The 23,505-nt window shown below is 38.8% G+C and overlaps 2 protein-coding genes across 2 annotated transcripts; one reads left to right on the forward strand and one right to left on the reverse strand.

The window, feature by feature from the left end:
- The first annotated feature begins 993 nt into the window (after nucleotides 1-993).
- Nucleotides 994-12,264, forward strand: ace2 (angiotensin I converting enzyme 2). The gene is made up of 18 exons (XM_005724112.1): nucleotides 994-1,362; nucleotides 1,442-1,600; nucleotides 1,728-1,821; nucleotides 2,452-2,595; nucleotides 2,941-3,056; nucleotides 3,219-3,324; nucleotides 4,079-4,176; nucleotides 4,344-4,516; nucleotides 6,679-6,905; nucleotides 7,597-7,741; nucleotides 8,822-8,920; nucleotides 9,102-9,224; nucleotides 9,451-9,623; nucleotides 10,210-10,268; nucleotides 10,385-10,482; nucleotides 10,564-10,680; nucleotides 11,159-11,353; nucleotides 11,794-12,264. The coding sequence occupies exons 1-18, from the start codon at nucleotides 1,174-1,176 to the stop codon at nucleotides 11,888-11,890; spliced, it is 2,412 nt and encodes an 803-aa protein (XP_005724169.1). The 5' UTR covers nucleotides 994-1,173; the 3' UTR covers nucleotides 11,891-12,264.
- Nucleotides 12,265-14,340: 2,076 nt separating this feature from the next.
- On the reverse strand, nucleotides 14,341-20,034 carry LOC102205482 (uncharacterized). Its single transcript, XM_005724113.2, has 7 exons — nucleotides 19,960-20,034; nucleotides 19,711-19,829; nucleotides 18,667-18,763; nucleotides 18,063-18,405; nucleotides 17,477-17,602; nucleotides 17,170-17,309; nucleotides 14,341-15,555 (listed from the first exon to the last, which is right to left on the reverse strand). Exons 1-7 carry the CDS (start codon nucleotides 19,969-19,971, stop codon nucleotides 15,337-15,339), a joined length of 1,056 nt encoding a protein of 351 aa, XP_005724170.1. The 5' UTR covers nucleotides 19,972-20,034; the 3' UTR covers nucleotides 14,341-15,336.
- Between the last annotated feature and the right edge of the window lie 3,471 nt (nucleotides 20,035-23,505).

Consider the following 23,505-nt stretch of genomic DNA (forward strand, 5'->3'; position numbering starts at 1 on the left):
GTATATACACTGGGTGAATGTGCAGTAGTAGCAGCAAGCAGGTGAATTCTGTACATTAATATGAATAGACATCTGACTATTTTACCGATGTTTTAGTCAATTATTGATTGGTTTGTAGCAGAGAAAGCCAGAAAATATTAAATAATCTTTGGAGTTAGTAATAAACATAAATATGGCATAAACTTTGTCCTTATGGCTGATTACTTATCTGTATTTAAGGCCTAACAGCGCATGACTTGCAATTTTATCTAGTGCTCGGAAATTCGTCACCAACTGATAAAGTGGTTTCAGGCTCATCTAAAGCTACTGTGTTCTGTTTTTCTGCTTTACATGTAAAATTACCTCAGAAAATGATTGCATTTTGGGGTTCTGAGATTAAAAGAGCACATAAAGCAACAAGAATCCCATACGGAAAAGATATATATAAATCTTATAAAGTTTGTATCTCTCTTGTGTTGAACTTGTATGAAAAGCACACAAGAGTGAAAGCAGATATAAGATCCCTTGAAAAATTATATAAATGAAACTTGTATGTTTTGGATACTTCCTACAACAATATATAAAAGTAATGAGAAAGTGGCCACTTTCATGAGTAAATCATATAAGCCTTATATGATTTATATATGAAGCAAGCTAAAGCTGATGCAAGTCTTTTATAAGTTTTTTCTATTTCTTTTCCAAATGGGAAGTAAAATAAACAACATGAGCTTAATAAACTTATTAAAGACACAAGAAAAAAGCCAAAAAGGAGAAGTAATAAAGTGAAGTAATAATAAATAATGAAGTAAAACAAAATGAAGTATACAAAATTAAGATAAGACTGATGTCTTGTTCATAACAACAACCCTTTCACTTCCAGCCAAAGTATATAAAACCTTTGAGGAAGTGGCCCCATCAAAACAGCACATTTTGTGCACATGTAACTAATTGTACAGCTTACAAAAGATCTTGATAATTATCAAAGCAAAACTAAGACTTCCCCTCTTGTGAAGACGGCCCACTGATGTTTGCTGCTTCTCTGAAACATTGTATCTGTAAATGAAAACTCAGATACACCCTCCGTTATGGCTCTACTGTCCAAAGGCCAAGGCAGCACAGAAGGTTAATGAAACTGTATAACAGAGTCCTTCCCTCTCAGTGAGAGTTTGTCTGCGTGGAGCTGAAGCAGCCAGCATGTCTCCGAGGATCCTTGTAACGCTCCTGGCCGTGTCCTGTGCTGTTTCTGCTCAGTCAGACGTGGAGAGCCAGGCGAGGGAGTTCCTGGACAGGTTTGACAAGGAGGCGAGTGACCTTATGTACCAGTACTCGCTGGCATCATGGGCCTACAACACCAACATCACACAGGAGAACGCAGACAAAGAGGTCAGCACTTGGAAAACACTTACTTTAAAATGTGGTTATTTTGTTACTGAGTTATAAAACCTGAAGTCATTCTCCACAGGCAGAACAGGGAGCGATCTGGGGCACGTTTTACAACAGAATGTCTGAAGAGTCCCAGAAATACCCCATCGACCAGGTCAACGACCTGGAAATCAAATTACAGCTCATTTCCCTACAAGACAAAGGCTCTGGTGCTTTGTCCGCAGATAAAGCTGCACATGTAAGATTATTTAAATATTAAATTCAACTTTGGCAAATTTTCATTTGGACAAACTGCACAGATATAGTAGTCTTCCACACCAAATGAAACATTTTATCGCTGTGTATTCTTTCATATCTTCCTGTAGCTGAATAAAGTCATGAGTGAGATGAGTACAATCTACAGCACAGCCACAGTGTGTATGCTTGACAACCCGCTTAACTGTCTGACTTTGGAGCCAGGTAAGCTCTCCTTATTAGGACCTGTTGTAGTGAAGTGGCTGCCTGCTGCTGTCAAAGACAGGCAGAGCAGTTTATTCGCTAAGAAGATGAAAATGTGTCTGTTTGGGACAAAAGTTTGTATTTGTTGCAGTAAAGCTACTTTCGTCACAAGGGACCGCAGCAGCGGGCAGCTCCACGTGTGATTAGTAAATGAAATCATCATAAAATAATAAAATAGCACTAATTCATTGCTATCTCCTCACAGTCAGAAGGCTCTGGGTTTGAATGTTGTGGCCTGGTGAGGGCCTTTCTGTTTGCCCTGCACAGCTTTTATCCGGGTTCTTGACTTTCTTCCCGTGATCCAATAGAATTCCCTGTTAGATGCATTTGCGATTTTAAATTTGACGTAGGGGTAAATGTGAGTGTGGATGGTTGTCTGTCTTTTTTAAGCCTGTAATGGACTGCCTACTTGCCCAAGGCGCACACCTGTTCTTGATCAGTGTCAGAATGGATACAGGAACAAACCCAACTTTACTTTTTTTTCTTTTTTTTTAGTTTAGTTTTTTGGGGGGAGAATATGGGCATTTTTCTGTTTTCTCACTTCAGTGTGAGCCTGCCCTGACACCGCTCTGTGTCTTTACTTGTTTACAGGACTGGACGAAATAATGGCCACTAGTCGAAACTATGACGAACGTCTCCATGTGTGGGAGGGCTGGAGGAAAGAAGTAGGAAAGAGGATGAGACCTCTCTACGAAGACTACGTGGATCTGAAGAATGAAGCTGCCAAGCTAAATGGTGAGGAACTAATATGAAAAAATAATGAATAACAGACAAGCTTCATTGCGGTGTGTCCTGATGCAGACTCTAACTTTATCAGGGACCTGTAGAGATATAAACTGATTCTCAGTGAAGATAGTGAGACAAGAGCTGATAGTGTTCAGCGATCATGACCACTCCTCCACCACTGAGGTCTAATTTTGCTTTGGCAGCATCTCGCTCATGTAACACTAGTAGTGTCATATCTTACATTATGCTTTATAAGTGTGATTACCATCAATGCTAAAAACACCAAAAAATGTAAAAAAGCATTTAATTTGGTGTTTTTTCTTGATCTCTGACACAAATGCTTATTGTGTGCAGGTTTTGAAGACTATGGCGCTTACTGGAGATACAACTATGAGACTCTTGAGGACGACATCATGTACCATTACACAGGCGATGAGTTAATGGAAGATGTCCGTGTAATATACAAACAGGTACGTCCTTGTCTGTGTGACGCATGCTTCACGCTTCAGTGCCTCTGTGTTAAAGACAGTTAGAATGTGCAGTTGGTTATTGACTGTGTGACGTAATTAACATAAATTATTTATAATAATTGTAACAAGAATAATACACTGGGGTTTTTTCCCCCCCCACAGATCCTGCCTTTATACAAGGAGCTGCATGCCTATGTGAGAGCCAAGCTTATGGAGGTCTATCCAGGGCATATTGATTCAGATGGATTTCTCCCAGCCCACTTGCTGGGTATGTTTCTGGTTTCAAAGCTAATAATGAAACCAAAGACACTGACACTAAATATCCACCTACTACTCTCATAATTACATTTTTTATATGCTTTAATTTTACAGAGTTGGTGTTTTTGGCATAAATTCAGCACAGTTGCGAAACAAATTTGAGAGCGGCATCAGGAGCTTATTATTATCATGAAAGAGTCAAGATTCAAATCTGTTTTGTCATATACAGAAAATTAAGATCTTCACTTCCTGTCCTCTCTGATTATCAGGCTACAAATAACTTTTAAAGAAAACGTTTGAGTGTGTGTGTGGGGGCGGGGTATTACATTTGATTCCCCCTATTATCATTGCTCCCTCATGTCTGCACTTTCTGTAATATTTTCTTATTTGATCCTTGGTTTAAGTGTAGAGTCTTTGTTCATGGGGCTTGTGGGATACCTGACGACAAGAAAAGAGTAATTGACAACATATAACTGTAATCTGTAAACTGTAACAACAAAAATGTTGTTGACAGAGCAGATAGTTCATGCAAGGTCTCATAATTTCAGAACTGAAAGTGTGTCTCCCTCTGCTGTTCATGTATTATCACTACCTCTCTGTGCTACAGAAAAATAATGCCAACACACGTATTATATTGTACATGTGGCTTTTAGCTGGAGATAACTGATCCACCCACACGCATTGTGCACATATAAAAAGCTACAGTCTGCTGTAGAAGGAGAAAATTTATGAAAAAATAATTTTCTTATTTGTTGGTTGTTCAGGTGACATGTGGGGAAGATTCTGGACCAACCTTTATTCTCTAACAGTGCCCTATCCTGACAAACCAGATATCGATGTCAGTCAGTCTATGGTGGACAAGGTATTGCAGAACTTTTTATTTATATATAAAAAAAAAAAGACAGCCCTGTGACTTGGGGTTATCTGTCCAGGGTGTACCCTGTGTCTTGTCCTATGGTAGATAGAGTGGATGGATGGAAAATAAATATGTATACTCAGAAATTCCCTACCTGTCATCTTAAATTTCAGGGTTGGACCGAGCTTCAGCTTTTCCAAGAAGCTGAGAAGTTCTTCATGTCTGTGGGCCTTTACAAGATGTTTGACAACTTCTGGACTGACTCTATGTTTGTACATCCCGATGATGGACGCAATGTGGTCTGTCACCCCACAGCCTGGGACATGGGAAACAGAAAGGACTTTAGGTAGAGTATACACAGCTACACTACTGTGCAACAGTCTTAAGACACCTGTCATTTCTTTATGAGTTAACCAGTTTTGTATCTACAGACAACTAACAACTTAGCAAAGAACAAAACTTACATTTCTTAAGGCACCTTGTAAAATTGAAACTCAGTGTTAGCAGATCTCACGCAGCGATGAATCCATATGTGAATTTTCTGGTTCAAATCAGTGTCAAAATAGAAAGAGGAGGTCGGTAGAGAGATACAGTGAGACTCTGATTTTGATCCACAGTGGGATGTGGTATTTGTCTGGTTGGCAACAACAATGATCCCAAACACACTTCGGATAAAGTAAAAGTGTACCGGATCAATCTTTCAATCTTGATTGAAAAGCATGCAATGGAACACTATCAGTGATGGGTTGGTCTCCCCAGAGCCCGGACCTTAACATTATTGAAGCAGTGTGAGATCACCTTAGAAAAAAGAACAAAAAACAGCCAACATCCAAAGAAGAGCTTTGAATGTCCTCCAAGATGCCTGGAGAACTATTCCTGAAGACTTCACAAAGAAATACAATGCAATACAACTTTATTTATATAGCACATTTAAAACCAAAGGTACACCAAAGTGCTTCACAACAAGGTTAAAACATAAGATGAAAGATAGGCTATAACAGTTATAGCTATGAAAGGCTATAACAGAGTACAAAAAACCCCAAAGGTACAGACAGAGTAAGAAGTAAAACATTAGAGCATGGTTTAGAAGATAAAATTACAGGGTATCCATAAATATAAGGTGGGGGTATTTATGCAGTGGGACATTAGTAGGAAGATAAGTAACATAAGGGTAAAATATAGGGGAAGTGCACCAGCTAACTGAAAATGCTCGGTCAAACAAGTACGTTTTTAACTGAGATTTAAATGCCAAGATTTAAATCGGAGATTTTAGAAGCGCAAATAGCAGCAGGAAGATTGTTCCAGAGGCTCGGGGCTGCCAGGGCAAAAGCACGGTCACCTCTGGTCTTTAGCCGGGATCTAGGCTGCACTAAGAGTAATTTTCCTGATGATCTTAGGGCTCTCCTAGGGGTATATGGACGAAGGAGTTCAGTGAAGTAGCACGGTGCAGTATTGTTTATGATTTTAAAGGTAAGCAACAGAATTTTAAACTCAATTCGGTATTTGACAGGGAGCCAGTGCAGGTCAGCAAAGACTGGAGTGATAGAGGCAAACCTTGTCAGAAGCCTATGAAGAAGGGTGGAGTGGAGACCAAAGTAAAGGGAATTACAGTAGTCTAATCTAGAGGTCACAAAAGCATGGATTTGTTTCTCAAGGTCCTTGTGTGGTATGTAGTGCTTGGCCTTGGAGATTTGACGCAATTGGTAGAAACTAGATTTAACTATAGTGGATACTTGCTTGTCAAACTTAAAGGAGCTGGCAAAGAGAACACCTAAGTTGCTAACAGTGCCAGAAAGAAAGGCGGCAAAGGGTCCTTGACAGAAATGACAGAAAGCTTGTTAAGAGAGTTCAAGCTCTCCTAGGCAAGAGGAAAAAAGGTGTATATACAAGATGTCGACTTTCAAGCTCCTTCGAATTGTACAAACTCTGTGTTTGCCATTTATACTGTATTTCCAAGCCTGCATACTTCAGTTATTTGATGCTCATTGTCTTAGCAAAACGTAGCAAGACATGAAGAACAAGAGGTGGCTCAGAACCTTTGCTTTATCTATCCATCTGTCTATTTATCTAGGTTTGACTTTTGTTAAAGCAAGTTGGCAGCTGGGAATTATGATAGCCATAAAAATAAACCTATTGGAACACTGATGTTGTGATGCTATTTAATCGCTGAATCATCCTTTTCTGCTGATAAAGATAACCAAAGTCTAGGTTGTAAAATATTCATATAATTTCCCCAACACTGCCTAGAATAAAGTTTCTCAAAATGCAAAATAAGCAAAATAATTTTATAGTTACTCGTGTGTCAGTTTGGTTTAAAATTACAGGAAAAGAATTTGCGTGTAAAACTGAAGTCCTCTACCTCTTTTTAATGAGTTATTCTGCTTTTAGTGATTGGAGTTCACTTAGTTCACTATTGCTCTCTTACTGGTCGCTGATCACAGTAGTATGAAGTGTCTCTGTCACACAATGTAATTGCTGATATCAGCATTTCTCCCGTGATATCTTCAGGATCAAGATGTGCACCCAGGTTAACATGGACAACTACCTCACAGCACACCATGAAATGGGACACAACCAGTACCAGATGGCTTACCGCAACCTGTCCTACCTTCTGAGGGACGGAGCCAATGAGGGTTTCCACGAGGCTGTTGGAGAAATCATGTCCCTCTCTGCTGCAACACCCAAACACCTACAGAGCCTGAATCTCCTGCCTGCTGACTTTGTTTATGATCAAGGTACAGCCGTTGCGGGCAGCACTGGTGCTTCAAAACATTAAAGCTGCTTTAACCAATAGATTTATAATAACAAGAAACAGGTGAACGAGTAAGCTACAGAGAGCAATCACCTAACTCTGCAGTTTTTGTATGCAGCATTTTAACTTCTTTCAGCTCATTGTTTTAGTTTTCTGTCCCCTCAATTTTACAGGAGCATTCAATATATACCCAACATTAGAACTCAGGTAGTCGCAATTGCTGGTGTCTCACTTCTACAGACAACCTCAAAGGACAACCTGAGGAACTGCCGTTTCTGGCATTTGGGCACTGGCTTGATTTTTCTGTCCTGATGCTTGCCCCTTGTTGCATAATAAGCTGTTGGCCAGTAACCAAGTTGTCAACATGAACATAGATATTATGAACACGTTGACCTTGTTTTTATTGCCTCTGCGTAGCAAAAAAATATATATATTTATTGCAGATTTAATTTTGCAATGTGTCTGGATTATTAAATGTAGGGTTAAGATAACTTAAGCACTACATGCGATATCAGGATAAGATGACCTGCAGCCTTATGCTAACTGGTATTCAAACTGTCATCGATTTACAGTCTCTGATAAAGAGGCCATAAACATAAAAATAAAGCATTTGTAAAATGTAATTACGTTCTCACTCTGAATCATAAACTGTCTTTGTGTTTAATGCTTTACAGACACAGAGATCAACTTTCTGCTGAAACAGGCACTCACTATTGTGGCCACCCTGCCTTTCACCTACATGCTGGAGGAATGGAGGTGGCAGGTGTTTGCAGGGAACATCACCAAGGATGAATGGATGCAACGCTGGTGGCAGATGAAGTGAGCAGAGTTAGGCAATATTTAGTATAAAGTTTACTTCAATGTCATCAGATTACAGTTAGGTTCATACTTTTTTTGCATCTGATTTTAAAATCCCTATAGAGATTTGAAAATCAAACAATATGCAAATGAGGTGCAGAATTTCTTGCACTTAATGAAAACTGTTCATGCAAACTTAGGAATTACAGCCATTTAAAAAAAAATGAATTCAATTCCATGAAAAATAAATCCAAAGATTTAGAGTTCAATTGAACTGTTGAATTTAAATTTGTCTGCTTTTCACTAGAATCTCAATTTGATGTTCAAAGACTTAAAGTAAAGTAGGCCAAATTATGCTGAATAAACCAACATAAACCTGTTAAAAAGAATAGGAGTGACCAAATCAAAGTTATTAAAAAGAATTAATGCACAGGCCAGCTCGATAACACCAAAAGGCTTAAAAGAGCACAGAAGACAACTAAAGGAGATCATGGCAAAAATGTTTCCTCCACAACATCACAACACTCTCAAGAAGGTCATTGTACCGTTATGGAAGTCTATAACGTAGATGTGCCTTCTTGACTAGAAATGCAAAGAGTTTACAACAAGGTGCAAACCAGTCACCTAATCTCAACACAACAGAGCCTTCTTTGTAGTTATTAAATGCAATGCAGCAACTGAATATTGATGCAATAAAGACCTGTGAGAACATTTTAAGTGAAGACACGGTTTTTGATGTCCATCCTTCAAGCAGCCACCAAGAACAAAGGAGTTTTTAATCCAAGTTTTAATAACAGTCCTTAAATGTAAAAGTTTGCCTCTGCCTTTGTCTCTAACTCCTAAACTGTAAATGCAAAACCGTAGTTAATCCTTCGAATTAAAGTCAGCACTTCAACCACATCTTAATTGTTCAAGTTAAAATCCATTGTGGATTGGTTCTGCTGGCAGCTGGGCAAAATTACAACAAAAACACAACAGAAATGTTATTACAAAGCAGGCATAACTGTAGGGAAGTGACTTGAAAACTAGAGAACTAAAAGAAGGTCTCACTTCACTGCAGGCCTGACAGCTTGTATTATTGATTCTGTGTTGTTTTAATAGGAGAGAGATGGTTGGGGTGATGGAGCCAGTGCCAAGAGATGAGACTTACTGTGACCCACCCGCTCTGTTCCATGTGTCTGGAGACTATTCATTCATCAGGTAACAATCCCAATCTAAAGCTGCATTTTGTGTCAATAACACTGCAGATTGTGGATTGACTTAATTCTTAAATTATAGCAGTTATGACCATTTGGTGCAGTTCCCAGTTCACTTTAAACTGAACCTGTGTGTGTGTGTGTGTGTGTGTGTGTGTGTCCATTTGTTACTGCTTTCGATCCAGGTACTTCACACGAACCATCTACCAGTTTCAGTTCCAAAAAGCGCTCTGCGATGCGGCCGGTCACACGGGCGACCTGTCTGCATGTGACATCACTAATTCTATGGAAGCAGGAACCAAGCTAAGGTGCATACAACTTCTCTTTCTTCATTTTTAACCTCGCTCGCTTGATTTTCTTATCACAACAGTCTGTTTATGTTTTCTAGGAAGTCCATGTAGCTATTTGAAATTACAGCATAAATGGTGCCGGATTTCAATTTTGCTCTAGCACATTGTATTACGTTTTTGTTCTTCACGTCTAAAAGTGCTGGAATAATTTATCATCATCATCATCCTCATTGTTTTCTTCTAGGAATATGTTAGAACTTGGAAGGTCTAAGTCTTGGACCAGGGCTTTGCAAGCAATATCTGGTGACACAAAGATGGATGCCCAACCTCTGCTGGACTATTTCCATAAACTTTATGAGTGGTTGCAGGCAGATAACAAGAAACACAACAGGGTGGTAGGCTGGAGTGAAGCTCAATGTAAGTACAAAAGATACCCAAAATGAAAATTATTAGCACTAAAACCATCTATCTGGAGTAATAGTATTTAGTGTTTTTTGAGATTGATACCGCTCTTCCTGATGCCACTACTTGATAAAAGACTGAATGTGGGAAGGAAACTCTCTGTAGTCTGTACTTGCACGTGTAAAGTGCATTGAATTATTTGTACACAAACTTTAGAACTGACAGTAATTTACTTGAATCTAGTTGTCATCGTCCAGCATAATACAGCTTTCAAAATGCCGTTTTGTTTTTTTTTACAATTTGCTTTTTATACTCAAAGAAGACAACATTTTAATTAGTGTCACAGTCTTCTGTTCCCAACCATATGTCCTTAATTTATCACCTAACTTCTCACACTTTTCCTGGTCCTGTTAGCCTTTAAGCTTTCATTAATTCTCAAAATCTTAAAATCAAAAGTCAGCTTTTGGGTCCTCACCCCTACAGCTATCTGTTCTTCCTTATTTCTAGACTTTATGCTAGTTAATGTAATATGCTGGAGCACATTTATCATACAGGTATACATCTTTAAAGTGTCTTTAACTGATTGTTGTTCTCATTACAGATCCAGAATATTCAATTAAAGTGAGACTAAGTTTAAATTCTGCAATGGGTGATGATGCTGTGAGTACTAAAAATCATCATTGCACCAGAAATTTTGCAGGAATTCTGCACTTATGAAGTTAAATACTGTCTGTTTAACGTCATGCCCATTGTTTTGCTTTTTTTATGTGTTTCAGTACCCCTGGAATGCCAATGAGCTTTACCTGTTCCGGGCCAACATTGCTTATGCCTTGAGGCAGTACTACAGCCAGAAGAACAAGACTCTTCCTTTCACGTCAGTATGAGGTCGATATTTTGTGCTTTAAGCAAAACAAAAAAATTGTTTGGTTTGAGTTTTCTCTGTTTGCACATGCAGAACAACTAATGTCATCACCTATAAGGAGACTCCCAGAATCTCTTTCTACGTTGTCGCCAAAAACCCAAATACACCCACTGAATTCATCCCAAAGAATGAGCTGAAGGAAGCCATCAGGTGAGGATCAAGTGCGTGAGTGGCTAAATACAGAATATCCCAAAGCACTGAGCTCAGCATCCTAGGGTAGCTGCAGTAGCCAAGCAAATTCATTTATTTAAAATCTTTTTAGTTGCAGTTTTTAGCTGGATGGAAATGTTGAACTTCAGTAACATGGCACAAATTGCCATCAAATTGCTGTTTTATTCACACATTCATGGTCTTTACAGGATTAGTCGCAGGTGTCTTTGGTGATCCATGGCTCAAACCTTTTTCTTATGAAATGAATTGTGAACTCTTTAAAATATTTTTAAAAATGTCTTGGCACAGCTATAACAACAGCATACATTTATAACATATTCTTTTTATTTTTTTTATTATAAGAGTTGTAATTTAACTCCCTCCTGCTACACCTGAAATAACCAACCTGGCAGTAATGTCGCCTGTGCCTGTTTATGAGTTGTAAAGCAATAATAAAGTCATTTAAAATCTATTCCAGGTTAGCTCGAGGCCGGATCAACGACGCCTTCAACTTAGGTGATAATACTCTGGAGTTTGCCGGTATCCTACCAACACTGGCCTCACCCACTGAGCAACCTGTGCAGGTGTGGCTGGTGGTATTTGGTGTGGTTATGGGCATTGTGGTGGTAGCCGGCGTCTACCTTGTCGTCTCTGGTGTCAAGGAGCGCAGGAAGTGAGTAGACCCAAATATACACTACTAAAAGTTTTAGAACTGCTCAATTTCTCCAGTTATTTACTGCAATTCAAGTCATTCAAGTCCAATGAATAGCTTGATAACTGAAAAATAATGTACATTTCAGAATTATACAAAAAGGCCTTTTTCAGGGAACATAAAATGGGTTAAAATTTAAAGCTGTTCTGCAAGTCTCAGTTTCAACTGTGAAGAGAAGACTTCGAGCTGCAGGTTTAACAGGATGAGTTGTGTATGTGTGTTTTAATTATATGTAGATATTACAAGTCTGTCTGTGCAGTTGTATGTTTTTACCATCAGAGCTTTAGTCTGCCCCTTTTCACAAATGATATCTTGACTTCACATAGACTTGGTGACTAAATGAGTAAAATAAAAATATTCCAATTAAATTAATTATGTGCATAATGTTTCTGTGTTTATAGGAAAAAGCCTGGTGTGGAGAACCCCTATGAGTCATCCACTGATGGACAAAGCAACAAAGCCTATGATGACAGTGACAATGAGCAAACTGGATTCTGAGTCTACCGCTGTCGTAGAAGATCAGAGGGAAGATCAGTACTTGTGTCCAGTGATCTCATAGCCTTCCCAGAAATGGGAAAGTAAAGCTTTAAAAGTTCTCTTCTTCTTTCATCAGTGCTGCATGGCCTCCAATCAACAATAACAGAACATTAACAGTGCTAAATGTGAAGCATTATGCTGAAGGTTGTTAATTGGCAACAGTGAATAACCCTGTTAATGAACAGTATCCTTAATTGCCATTTACATAGTATACTTCCATGTGAGTGTCATTAAAGTGTTATTATACAGTATTTTGTGATACAATAAGTAACAAGTTTAACACACTGCCTTACCTCCCTTTTTGAAACCCTTTTACTTACCTGTGCAATTATGTATATTTAACTGTTTTGGTAATAATAATAATAATAATAATAATAATAATAATAATAATAATAATAATAATAATAATACCGGTTTAAAGTAGAAATGGCACGATACCACTTTTTTATGTCCGATACCGATACCATAAATTTGGATATCTGCCGATACCGATATGAATCCGATATAGTGTTTTTTAATCAACAAAACTGTTTTTTAAATATCTTGCTGCATTTTGTATAAGTTCATACTCAAGTTTAAAACAACAACTACACTAAAGCTATTCTGTTATACCTGTATGCAAAAAAAAAAATTTCATAGTTCAGCAATACTGATCAATCTAATAAACTTAAACCTACACCATCCTCCCTATTCTGGTATTTTAAAGAGTACTTAGCATAAATATTAAGCAACCTAACTAATAGGGTTCCAACTCCCAGCAACAACAAAAATAAATAAATAAAAAATAGGGAACCACCCCTCACGCTCCACCTCATGATGCTTAATCGACGTAATCAACCTTAATTTGATGCAGTGTGAAAAAAAAAGCACAGAAATCATTTATTTTTCAAGAAATATTAAATAGATTCAACATCTTTCTTCAACAAAATTGCAGACTGCACAGATGGTACCTTCCCGAAGGAAAAAGTACTATAGCTTACTAGGGTATATATATTAGACTTAATAGTTACTATATACAGTAATTGACTTCTATTCATTTTACATCAAATTAAAATTTTGGGTGTCAGATAATTATTTATTAAAAGCTCGACATTTTAAATGAGAATAAGAAAGAAAAGTATGTCTTTGTGCCCCCTTTTCCCTGTTCATGCCCTATCGGCCCCCCTGGCTAAACTTTGCTAGATCCGCCCCTGCACAGTTACCAGCCGTCAGCTACGTAGAAAAAGATCCTGGAGTAGAAAGTAATATTAAATACATTCTAACAACAGCTGATCAAGCTTAAACGTGCTGCTGTTGTTCAGCCGCTGGTTTCCTCTTTCTGGTGCAAAGTGGGCCAAAAGCAAACTAGAGACACAGACTCGCGACAGAAAAGCCGATCAGCTGATCGTTAAGCAGTTTCATGATTGAAGTAGCAGCAAGAAGAGGCAGTCGCTCCATATATCGCTTGTTAAGCTTAACGCAGGAATGCTTTACAAACATTCAGAGATGGACTTACACACTTGCTTTACTTCTCTCGGGATAACTTTGTCGGAGATGAAATGCCGGGTTGCTAGCGAAGCTCCAAATGCTATCCAGACCACCGACAGGTCCCCATGCCACAGCCGCTCTATCACGTGATGCATACTGCTCCGACGTGCTAACGTTCTGAGGTGAGTTACGGCGTGTTGCAAGTTTTGTGAGGTGCTTTCGTGATATTTAATGGATCGGATTACATTTTTTATTTTTCTCCGATATCCGATCCAGTAATTTAGGTCAGTATCGGATATCGGAACGATACCGATACGTAATATCGGATCGGTCCATCTCTAGTTTAAAGTATCATTTTAAAAATAAAGTTCATAATTGAAAAAGTTAGGCAAATTCAAGTCACATTTATGATGATGCCACCTACGTGTCAAAATGCACACTTCAATCACAGCACACATTTCGTTTTAGTCTAGTTTACTGTGTTTTCATATCAAACCTGAGAGATTTCCTAAAGTATCAAATCTTGTCATTATACACCTAGATGCTAAAGAAAAATGATCAAATAAAAACATGAATGTTGCATTAAAAAAATTCTGCTACACAGTTTACCAATGGAACTTTTTTTTACTTGTCAGCTGCGCATGTGTACAAAAAAAGACATTTCTTTCGCAAGCAGTGAGTGACCATTAAGCGAAAAGGAGAGTATTACATTTGCATGAGTTGACATTATACAATCAAAGCCTAAAGGTGTGATTTCCAGGACGTCTGAGATGTGTTATTAAAAAAGAATTCTAAATATGTTTGGTTGTGTTAATGCATTGGGCCATTATTTATCGTTCATGTAATGTGTCATTTTTCCTTACAATGTCTTATAATATATTGGAAACAGTATTGTTGTATCAAACATATAGATTATACAATATGAGTTCAAAAAAGAAAACAAACAAACAAAAAAATTCAGCTTGAAAGACTTTAAACAACAACGGACCCCAGCTCTGTTTACGTATCAGTACACGGTACATATCAGACATCCTAGGTCGCAGGCCAATGATTGATTTTGTAATCGTATCTTTGGAACTGCTGCCCTATATTCCCGACACCAAGGAACACTTGATCGCTACGTTCGCCTGGTGGTGAGCTGGATCAGGTGGTGGGACAGGATGCTGGATGGGCGTGGCATATCTAAACACAGAGTGAGGGTGTGCTGGGAGTGTTGGGTTTACGCTCTGGTCTGTGAAATGTCAAATTCCCACTTCTAGCAGAAATTTGACAACATTGTGAGGGAAATAGGGAACAGTGAGGCCCCTTGGCCGTGTTCCCAACCTCCATTGTTGAGGTTGCTGCAATGAGCTGCGGCTGCAAGGTGGGTGGTGCCCTTCTTGGTAGGGCCAGGTGGAGTGTGGCTCTGAAGCAAAAACTTGAATGTGTTTGGTGAGAGCATGCATTAAGACTTTCAGTCAGCCTCAAAGTGATTCTAGCAAATCTTCAGGCAACTCAGAAACTTGCGGTGTGTGGTACGGGTGCTGCCAGTTTCAACTGAGGATGTAAGTCAGATGGCGGAAGGAATACTTTGAGGATCTCCTCAATCCCACAGACTTACCTTCTGTAGAGGAAGCAGAGCCTGGGTACAAGAAGGATGACCCATTCATCACTTGGGGTAAGGTCACTGAGGCAAGTAAAAAACGAAAGCGTAACACTACAGTTGGTGTCTGAGATCATTTTCCACGTCATCTCTCAGGTAGGGACATGTGGAATGACAGCTGTGTAAAGGCATAGCCTTAAAGAGTTAGAGAACTATGGATTTCTGCAGCAGCAGAATTTGAAACATGGATGTTGGTTTGTGTTGTTGAACCAGGTCACACGAAATATTTACAAGAATTTTTTTAAAAATGTAACTGACTTTTCTGAGTCCTGAAAATGCAGAGGAAAATGACTCTCCGTCACTTTTGAATGACGAAGAGGAAGGACTGATCCACTGTATGTCCATCCAGGGTTGCCACGCCCACTGTGTCTGTGTTGCAAACGTTGATGAACCAACCGCTATACAATGCTGACTCAAATCTCCGTCGTCTCGCTGAGTCACCCTTCATGTAAAACACAAAGGAGAGGGTACTCTCATCGCTCTTGGAGATCTGCTTCAGCCTCTGCTTCTCACATGTCTAAAGGGATGAAAGCGTGGATTAGTTTGCTTGAAAATGGCAATTTCCTTATAAACATCTTCAAGTCACAATGAAATGAAGTACAACTGAGACAACAATGATTGTCGAACTGAGACAACGAACTGAGACAACAAGACGTTTCACCTCTCATCCGAGAAGCTTCTTCAGTTCTAACTAACTAGAACTGAAGAAGCTTCTCGGATGAGAGGTCTTCAAGTAACTTAAAGAAGTCCAGACGCTTTTCTTTGCAAGCTCCTTTGACTAATACTTAACTCTAACTCAATCTCCTAATTATTTCATTTTGCAAATGATTTCAATTCTGATGAAGATGATCTCTTCATTGTGGCACCTGTTAGTGGGTGGGATATATTCACCAGCAAGTGAACATTTTGTCCTCAAAGTTGATGGGTTAAAAGCGGGAAAAACGGGAAACAGTAAGTATTTCAGTGAGTGTGACAAGGGCCAAATTGTGATGGCTAGATGAGTGGGTCAGCACAGCTCCACAACTGCAGCTCTTGTGTTCCTGGGCTGCAGTGGTCAGTATCAAACATGGTCTAAAGAAGGAACACCAGTGACCCAGTGACAGGCTCATGGGCAGCCAAGGCTCACTGATGAGCGTAGGGAGCGAAAGCTGACCCTACATGCATCAGACTGCTGAAAAAGTCGATGCTGGTCCTAAACAAAGTGAAAGAACTAGAAAAGCTTGAGAATGCAGAGTGCATCGCAGTTTGTTGTGTAAGGGACTGCATAGCCACAGCCCCTGCTGTTCACCACTGAAAACACCAGCAATGGGCATGTGAGCATCAGAATTAGACTGTGGAGCAGCTACAGATGATGGTCTGGTTTTGTTTTACATTACGTACCTGGAAACACCTGGCACCAGGATGTTCTATGGGAAGAAGGCACGCCAGTGAGGCAGTGTGATGCTTTTATATATATTCTTCTGGGAAACATTGGGTCCTGCCATTCATGTGGATGTAATTTTTGACAAGTACCACATACCTAAGTTTTGTTGCAGACCATGTACACCCTTTAATAGAAATGGTACTTTCTGAAGACTGTGGCCTCTTTCAACAGGATAAAATGCTCTTCCACAAAGCAAAAGTGTATCAGGAATGGTTTGAGGAGCATATCTTCAGTTTGAGGTATTGACTTGGTCTCCAAATTGCCCCAGATCTAAATCCAATTGAGCATCTCTAGGATGTGCTGGACAAAAAGTCTGACCCATGAAGGTCTCACCTCATAACTAAAGGGATCTGTTGCTAACATCTTGGTGCCTGATACCACAGTCCATGCCTCAGTGGGGAAGGCTAATTTTGGGACCAACACAATATTAGGCAGGTGGTCGTAATGTTATGCCTAATCTGTGTGTATTTAAAATTTTGATATTACTACTAATTTGAGATGCTAATTATTCTGCCATTATATATTTTTTGTAACATAAGCAAATCTTTTAAAGTGAGAAGTGTATCTACATAGAACAAAGGACAGGAACAGGCATGCAATGCTTTCATCCCCTGAACAATGATGGCTGAGTCCAGAGAAACAAATGTTTATCAAGCCTTTTTTTTCACTGCCATGATTCAGTCAAAATCAATAGCGTACACTTATTACCTCCACTTTAAGGAACACCCTGTCCGCTTGCTTGCAGCACATGAGGAAGCAGTTGGAATCGGTGAGGTTTAGCACCACTGGCATCCCACTGGAACCCCTTCTGAAACCGCTTGACTTGTAGTAGTAGATAGTAATTTTCTCTGAGCACAAAAGGAAACCAAAATAATGAGAGCAGTTTCTCTATCAGAACAGAGTATTTTCTTACTCTACCTAACACTGGAGTAAATGTGAATGATGACAGCTTCAGTAAAAACTCATCTGAAAACCACGAGTGCCACGTTGATGTGTCCTGCTCTGAAAGACAAACCTGGATTTGGAGAAGCATAGACGATCTTCTCAGAACAGATACCTCGGAGGTATTGGCGAGTGGCCAGATTTTCAATTAAAACATTCGACAACTTTTCCTGCCGGAAACTGCCGCCTCCTCTCGGAACTGAAAGTAAGAATGGGAACAAGGGCCCCTGTTTATAAGTCATATCCCTTTTTAAAAACAAAGGTGACTGCACTGACCGTTTTCAAACTGTGATTTCACAGCAGTGGTCTTGTGTTCTTTACATCGATCTCGACTTTCACAGGTTTCATTTTTCCTTTATGAGATTTAATGTTGCCAGTTGAAGGCAGTTGTACAACACATAAGTTATCTATAGGGGTCTGCAGAAAAACTGCCTAGTCAAGGTCATAACAGCTGCCAGGACACATTTTGGTTCATGGGTGTAAACATGCGACCATTCTCAGTAGCTTCCTCTTTAGATAACCACAAATATACAGAAGCAAAAGAAATACCCAGTTGCCTCACAACATTCAAACACTTTAATGCATTAAATACTGTAAATATTGCTGTTAGCAAAGTTAATTATGAGAAAAGGCAGGAGAGTAAAACTGCTTTTACTCACCGAGCGTCACCGTGCTGGATTCTGCCACCATGATGATGTCATTAAATGTACATCCTGTCTTATCACAGCCCCTGCCTCTCACCAGAGAGATGCTAGTTTTTGTCATCTCAACAACAAACATCTCATTCTCCTCAGTTTTCGCTTGGCAAAGATCCTCTTCAATATTCCCCGTCTCCTTTTCTTCTTCCTGCGGTTCCACTACAGGTCCCTCCGGGTCATCCTCCCTTGTCATCTCCCAGCTAAAGCTGATGAGTGTGGGCTCTTTAGAGACTGGTTGTAAAGTGTCTTCAGTCAGGGATGTCTGCTCAGTGTGGTCCTCTTCCTTGGCTGGTTTGCACACTGTCTGAAGAGAACGAAGAGAAACAGGATAATATAAAATACCCCCCAAAACCAAAATAAACACAGAAAAAAGATGTTCGCAGGTAGCATTTACCAAGAAGATGAAGAACATAAGCACAGAAATTTGAATCACATTACACAATTTCATAATGTTTACATATATAAAGTGAAACACAATGAATTGTTTATTTTATTTTATTTTTATTTTTAATCTTCTAAGACTGTATCTGAAATAATATCTCTAAACTAGAAGTCGTCAACTCACCAGCATTGGACTCCCCTCAGCTATCATCTTTGCCAGCTCCTCAGGTGTAAGATCATTCAGGTCCATGCCATTTATCTGCAGAAGCTTGTCTCCTTTTCTGATGAAAATAAACAGTAAATAAATAAAATAAATGTACAATGTGCTTTACTGAGCCCTTTTGTGTTTGGCAGATGTAATAAAAGGAGTTAGAGTGTGTTCATAAATAATAATTTACTAGTTTTACTCTTTAAAGGGGTTATTTTTTCCACTACAGAAGGTCTCGTGAGTACACTGAGCTAGAGATGAACACAAAAAAAATCCACCCAAAATTGGAATAAAATTACAAAATAAGGCAACAGAATTATATAATACATCTTAGTTCATTTGCTCAATTCACCTATAATATTTCACAGTTTCAAACTTTTCTGGCATCATGTTGAAACGATTAAGTGGTAGAATTTGAAAACAGTGAAAATAAGAGAAAAAACAGGATTACATAATTAGGTATGCAACAAACTGAGATACTCCAAACTGAACTCATGCTCAAAGAAAGAAAGAAAAGAAAAAGAAATTCTGCACAAAATGCTGACTTTAAGTAATTTTATCACATTAAAATTTTGTAATTTTGTTACATTTTACGATGTAAAATGTTCCATTTAATGGGATCTGGTCGAATGTCAATGTACTTGACTGATATATGTTCATTTTATACCAAGTTTATTTCAGTTTATTCCTTAAGAATTAATTATTGCAATAAATAAACATCTTTCATCACTGCTTCATGTTTAATGAGGGTGAAAAATAGAAGGCTCAATATGTAAGCTGGAGAGAAAACCTCAATGTAAATATAAATAAAAACTAAGAGAGTTCTTTGTTTTTACCAAAAACATGGTCTTGCTAAAAAAAATTTTTTTTTAAATCCATAACATGAAGTTGGATGTCTGTGCAACGTTATATGACTACAACTTTTGAGGCTCTACAGTAAAACTGTCTTAGCTTCTTTCATAGCAGTACCTGGAAAATAGTTGAAGAGAAAGAATCCGCTAAACAGAGAGCAAATTATACCTGACATAAAGTTTTCCTTCATTCTCCATTTTGTACTTCACCACATTCTCCACTACATATTGATGCTTTCCCTCATGGATCTTATGTGCAATCAGCACACCGCCCTTAACCAGAGAATCCTAAAATGTACAAAAAGAACACAAACTTTAACTTTTCTCAACAAAGACAATCATGCCAGGATTATCTTTTAAGTGTATCTCACTACATGTAGTACTTATTGTTAGGGGACAGTTAAGCGTTGTCACCTACCTTCATGTCCATGGTGGCACCAATGTCCGCTCTAGATAGCGTTATACCACTGACTGAAACAGACTCCGGTGAAAGTGGCAGTTTATAAGTCTTCCAGTGTGTCTGTGCTTCAACTTATTATAGAACAAAAAGGGGAACTGTGAGTGAGAAAACACTGACACTGTCGTGGATGGGGAACTGCTGTCAAAAAAGGAAGTAAGAGAAGATTAGAACATTTTTGATGAAAAGTGGACACAGTATATGGTTTGTTTGAAAGCAGAACTTGTGAAGCATGTGGAAGAAGAAGCTTATGATTTAACTGTAAAATATCTTTTCAATAGCAACAAATACAGTGCTTTGATAAGTCACACACTTCCCCTTTTCAAAACTGATAGAGACTAAAATATTATCACATAGTATTACTATATAATATTACTCATATAACATCCCTTTTTTTCTTTCACTGCGTTTAAACTTCCTTAAAAACACCAATAATAAGGATTAAAAAACTTAGCATGAAAACCTGAAAAGCTTCAAATATAAATCCCAACAGTCAGATTTACAGTGTATCACAGATTACATGTAAGCTGTTGGAAAAAAAAATCTCTTCCCCTGTGACAGTTATGATGGAAATATATAATGTAACTAAATATCAGTTCATTTTTACCCGTGTCTGCCGGTACGTTAGAAAAAACACAGTACCAGATTGTGAACGTCTAATGCAAGTAAAATTCCTCCATTCAAACGTTCACTATTCATTTAACGCTTAAAAAGTAAAAAGATGCCACTTCTTAATTTGTACATTTCACTGCTTTAAACAGAGACGCTACCAACGGGGGGCCGGGGGGCCCTGGCCAACCCCCTGGCAAAACTGTCCTAATAATGTAAAAATGTTGCAGAAAAGCTGGTGCCAATCCCTGGACAGATCGCTGGTGCATCTCAGGGACAACACAGAGACAGGCAACATGATCGAATGCTTATTTTTCTTTCCTGAACAAGTTTGCTCTTAAAGTTAACTCCACTCTGAGAAAGTGAATCTTAAGCTGCTTCTGCTGACAATCATTAAAGTGATGGTTGGGACTTCCAGTCAATTAAAACAGATTAACATGGATTTCCAAATGTTTTTTGATTTTCATATGTACCTATTTTATGTCACATCAACTTTAATAGCGGGAAATTAACCAGGCATACAACTCCCAAAAAGTGGATTCTGTTCATCTGGACTTTTTTCAGCGGGAGAAACATTATGTCACTCATCCAAGTAACTTCTTCAGTCTCATATAGGGCATGTTTTTCAAGTAACCTATATTTGATGACAGCATATTAAAACTGGAAATTCAGTTTTTGGTGTGCCCCCACCCCAATATTTTTAGTGGCCCCTATAAGGCCACCCCTATGAAAAAATTCTGGATGCACCCCTTGCTGTACAGTACATATTTCATATTCTTGCTCAAAAAAGGTCAACCTATCATGAGTTCAGAAAAACAATGTTTCTTAAGTTTGTTTTAAGAAGGTGATTTTTGTGATGCCTCCATGCTGCCAGCAGCCATGGCTACCCAACTGAGAGAGATGGATTTAAAGCAGGGTTGTCATTTTAATATACATTTAATTACTATCTTATTATAAAAAAAAAGAAGTCAGCACAAATCTCTGAGCTTATAATGTATATACATATTTATAATTTGACCTCCACACAGTGTATTGCTTATCATTATTTGTGTTGAATTACAGTGTTTTAGTCCACTTTAATGACATGAAACGTGATATAGTGTCGCAACAAAAACGTTGGGATGTTCCGCCTCGGGAGTGAGAACAAGCTCAGTGTCCTCACAATTTTTGTCCTCAGCACCACCTAGTGGAGGACACCATGATTTATTAGAGAAGAGAAGAGAGGGTTTCTGGATATTTACTTTACAGCATTGAATGCTGAACTCCTATTTAAAGTAATTTTGAAATTTTCCACAAGAGCCTGTTTATGTGGATCATTGTTTGATTGATTATTTGAATAAATCATAAAGCTGTTTTTCATTCTTTTAACACTGCACATCATCACCAAATGGATGAAAGAAAGTATTAACAATTGATATGAACTCATTTTAAATAATGGTTTTAGAATATTTAATAGATTTTTTTTATCCCTCCTTGGATCTTGATGTTATTGATAAATGGCAGTTTGCTTGTCTTTCCTTTTGCCTTCTAGAGACCCAATAACAAAACCAATGTTGTTTTTGAATCTAATTATCCAGTCACACATGTGTGATGTGTCTGTAAGAGTTAGTTTTCTTTTCTCTCTTTTTTTCTTTTTTTTGGGCATTTTCTTTTTTTTAATTTTTATTTATTTATTTGATTTGCCTGTCCCTTTTGGATCTTTAGCCATCAGATTTGTTGTCTGAAGGCCAAGAAAGATGCCAAGCGGATTTACTTTACCAATTGGATCATCATGGCCTTGCCATATTGGTCCATTTAATTATGTATATAATTATAATTATGTATTTATTTGCTTTGATTTTCGGTTGTTACAGACGGGACAGACATGACTGGGGGATAGGACAGGGAGAAAGAATGAAAGAAAGAGAGGGAGGAAGAGAAAGAAAAATAGAGGGGAGAAGAGACGGTGAGAAAGGGGGGAAGAAAAAAAAAGAAAAAACAAACACAACACCTGGATCACCTGTATAAGAAAAAACAGAAGAGAAAACAAACCAAAAAGAGCAACATAATAAATACAACACCATCACAATAAACTAGCTAACAGTAGATAACAGTAGATACTAAATATTAAATGTTATTGTGCAGTACGCAAGCTCGACAGCGCACAATGTGCTTTGAGGTAGCACCCAAGAAAGGTGTAGTTTGTGTCTGTGAACACCTGTGTGCACACCTGTATGGATCAGCATGCTTCTATTCAAAAGGTTTCTCCATGTAACGATCTGCAAGGGAGTGTGGGGAGCCATAGCCCCGTGCCCCAGGGCATGAAGCAGATATTGAGGAGATCCAGGCCCCAGACATCCAGAGGCCCCAGAGTACGAGGACCCAAGGAGGACCACCACAGGGGCAACTGTGCCACCCTCCTGGGAAGAGCTGAGGAGAGCCCCAAACGAGAGGTCACCCAGCAGCCACGGAGCAGAGGCCAGAGGGGGTTGCTGTGACGTGCCCGCGGGCTCTTTCGGCAGCCAGCTGTGCCAGAGAGGACCAGGCCTCAGGCCCAGAGGCCAGAGGCTTGAGGGCACCCCACCCCCCGGAAGGGGCCCAGCCGGGCCACAGGCACCAGGTCCCGCCAATCGGTCACCAGGAGTGAGTTAGTATTTTCTAACTGGTTGATTTCATTGTGCTTTGGCGGATGGGAGTAAATATATATTACTGTCTGTAAGCGACTGTGTGAACATTGCTTTATTGTAAAGATGAAGGTCACCCAAACCTAGTAATTCAACAAAAATAATGGTCAGTGAGACAGTTTGTGACAAGAAGGTCATGGCGGCTCATTGTGCAGACTGTCCTGTAATTATGAAACAGAATGTTTTGTTAATTCACAGAAAATGTCCTTCTTTTTGTCTTCATTTATTGTTTTTC

This window comes from Pundamilia nyererei, unplaced genomic scaffold (genome assembly GCF_000239375.1).
Source record: "Pundamilia nyererei isolate P.nyererei 1_Seehausen unplaced genomic scaffold, PunNye1.0 scaffold00011, whole genome shotgun sequence".
NCBI classification, from domain to species: Eukaryota; Metazoa; Chordata; class Actinopteri; order Cichliformes; family Cichlidae; genus Pundamilia; species Pundamilia nyererei.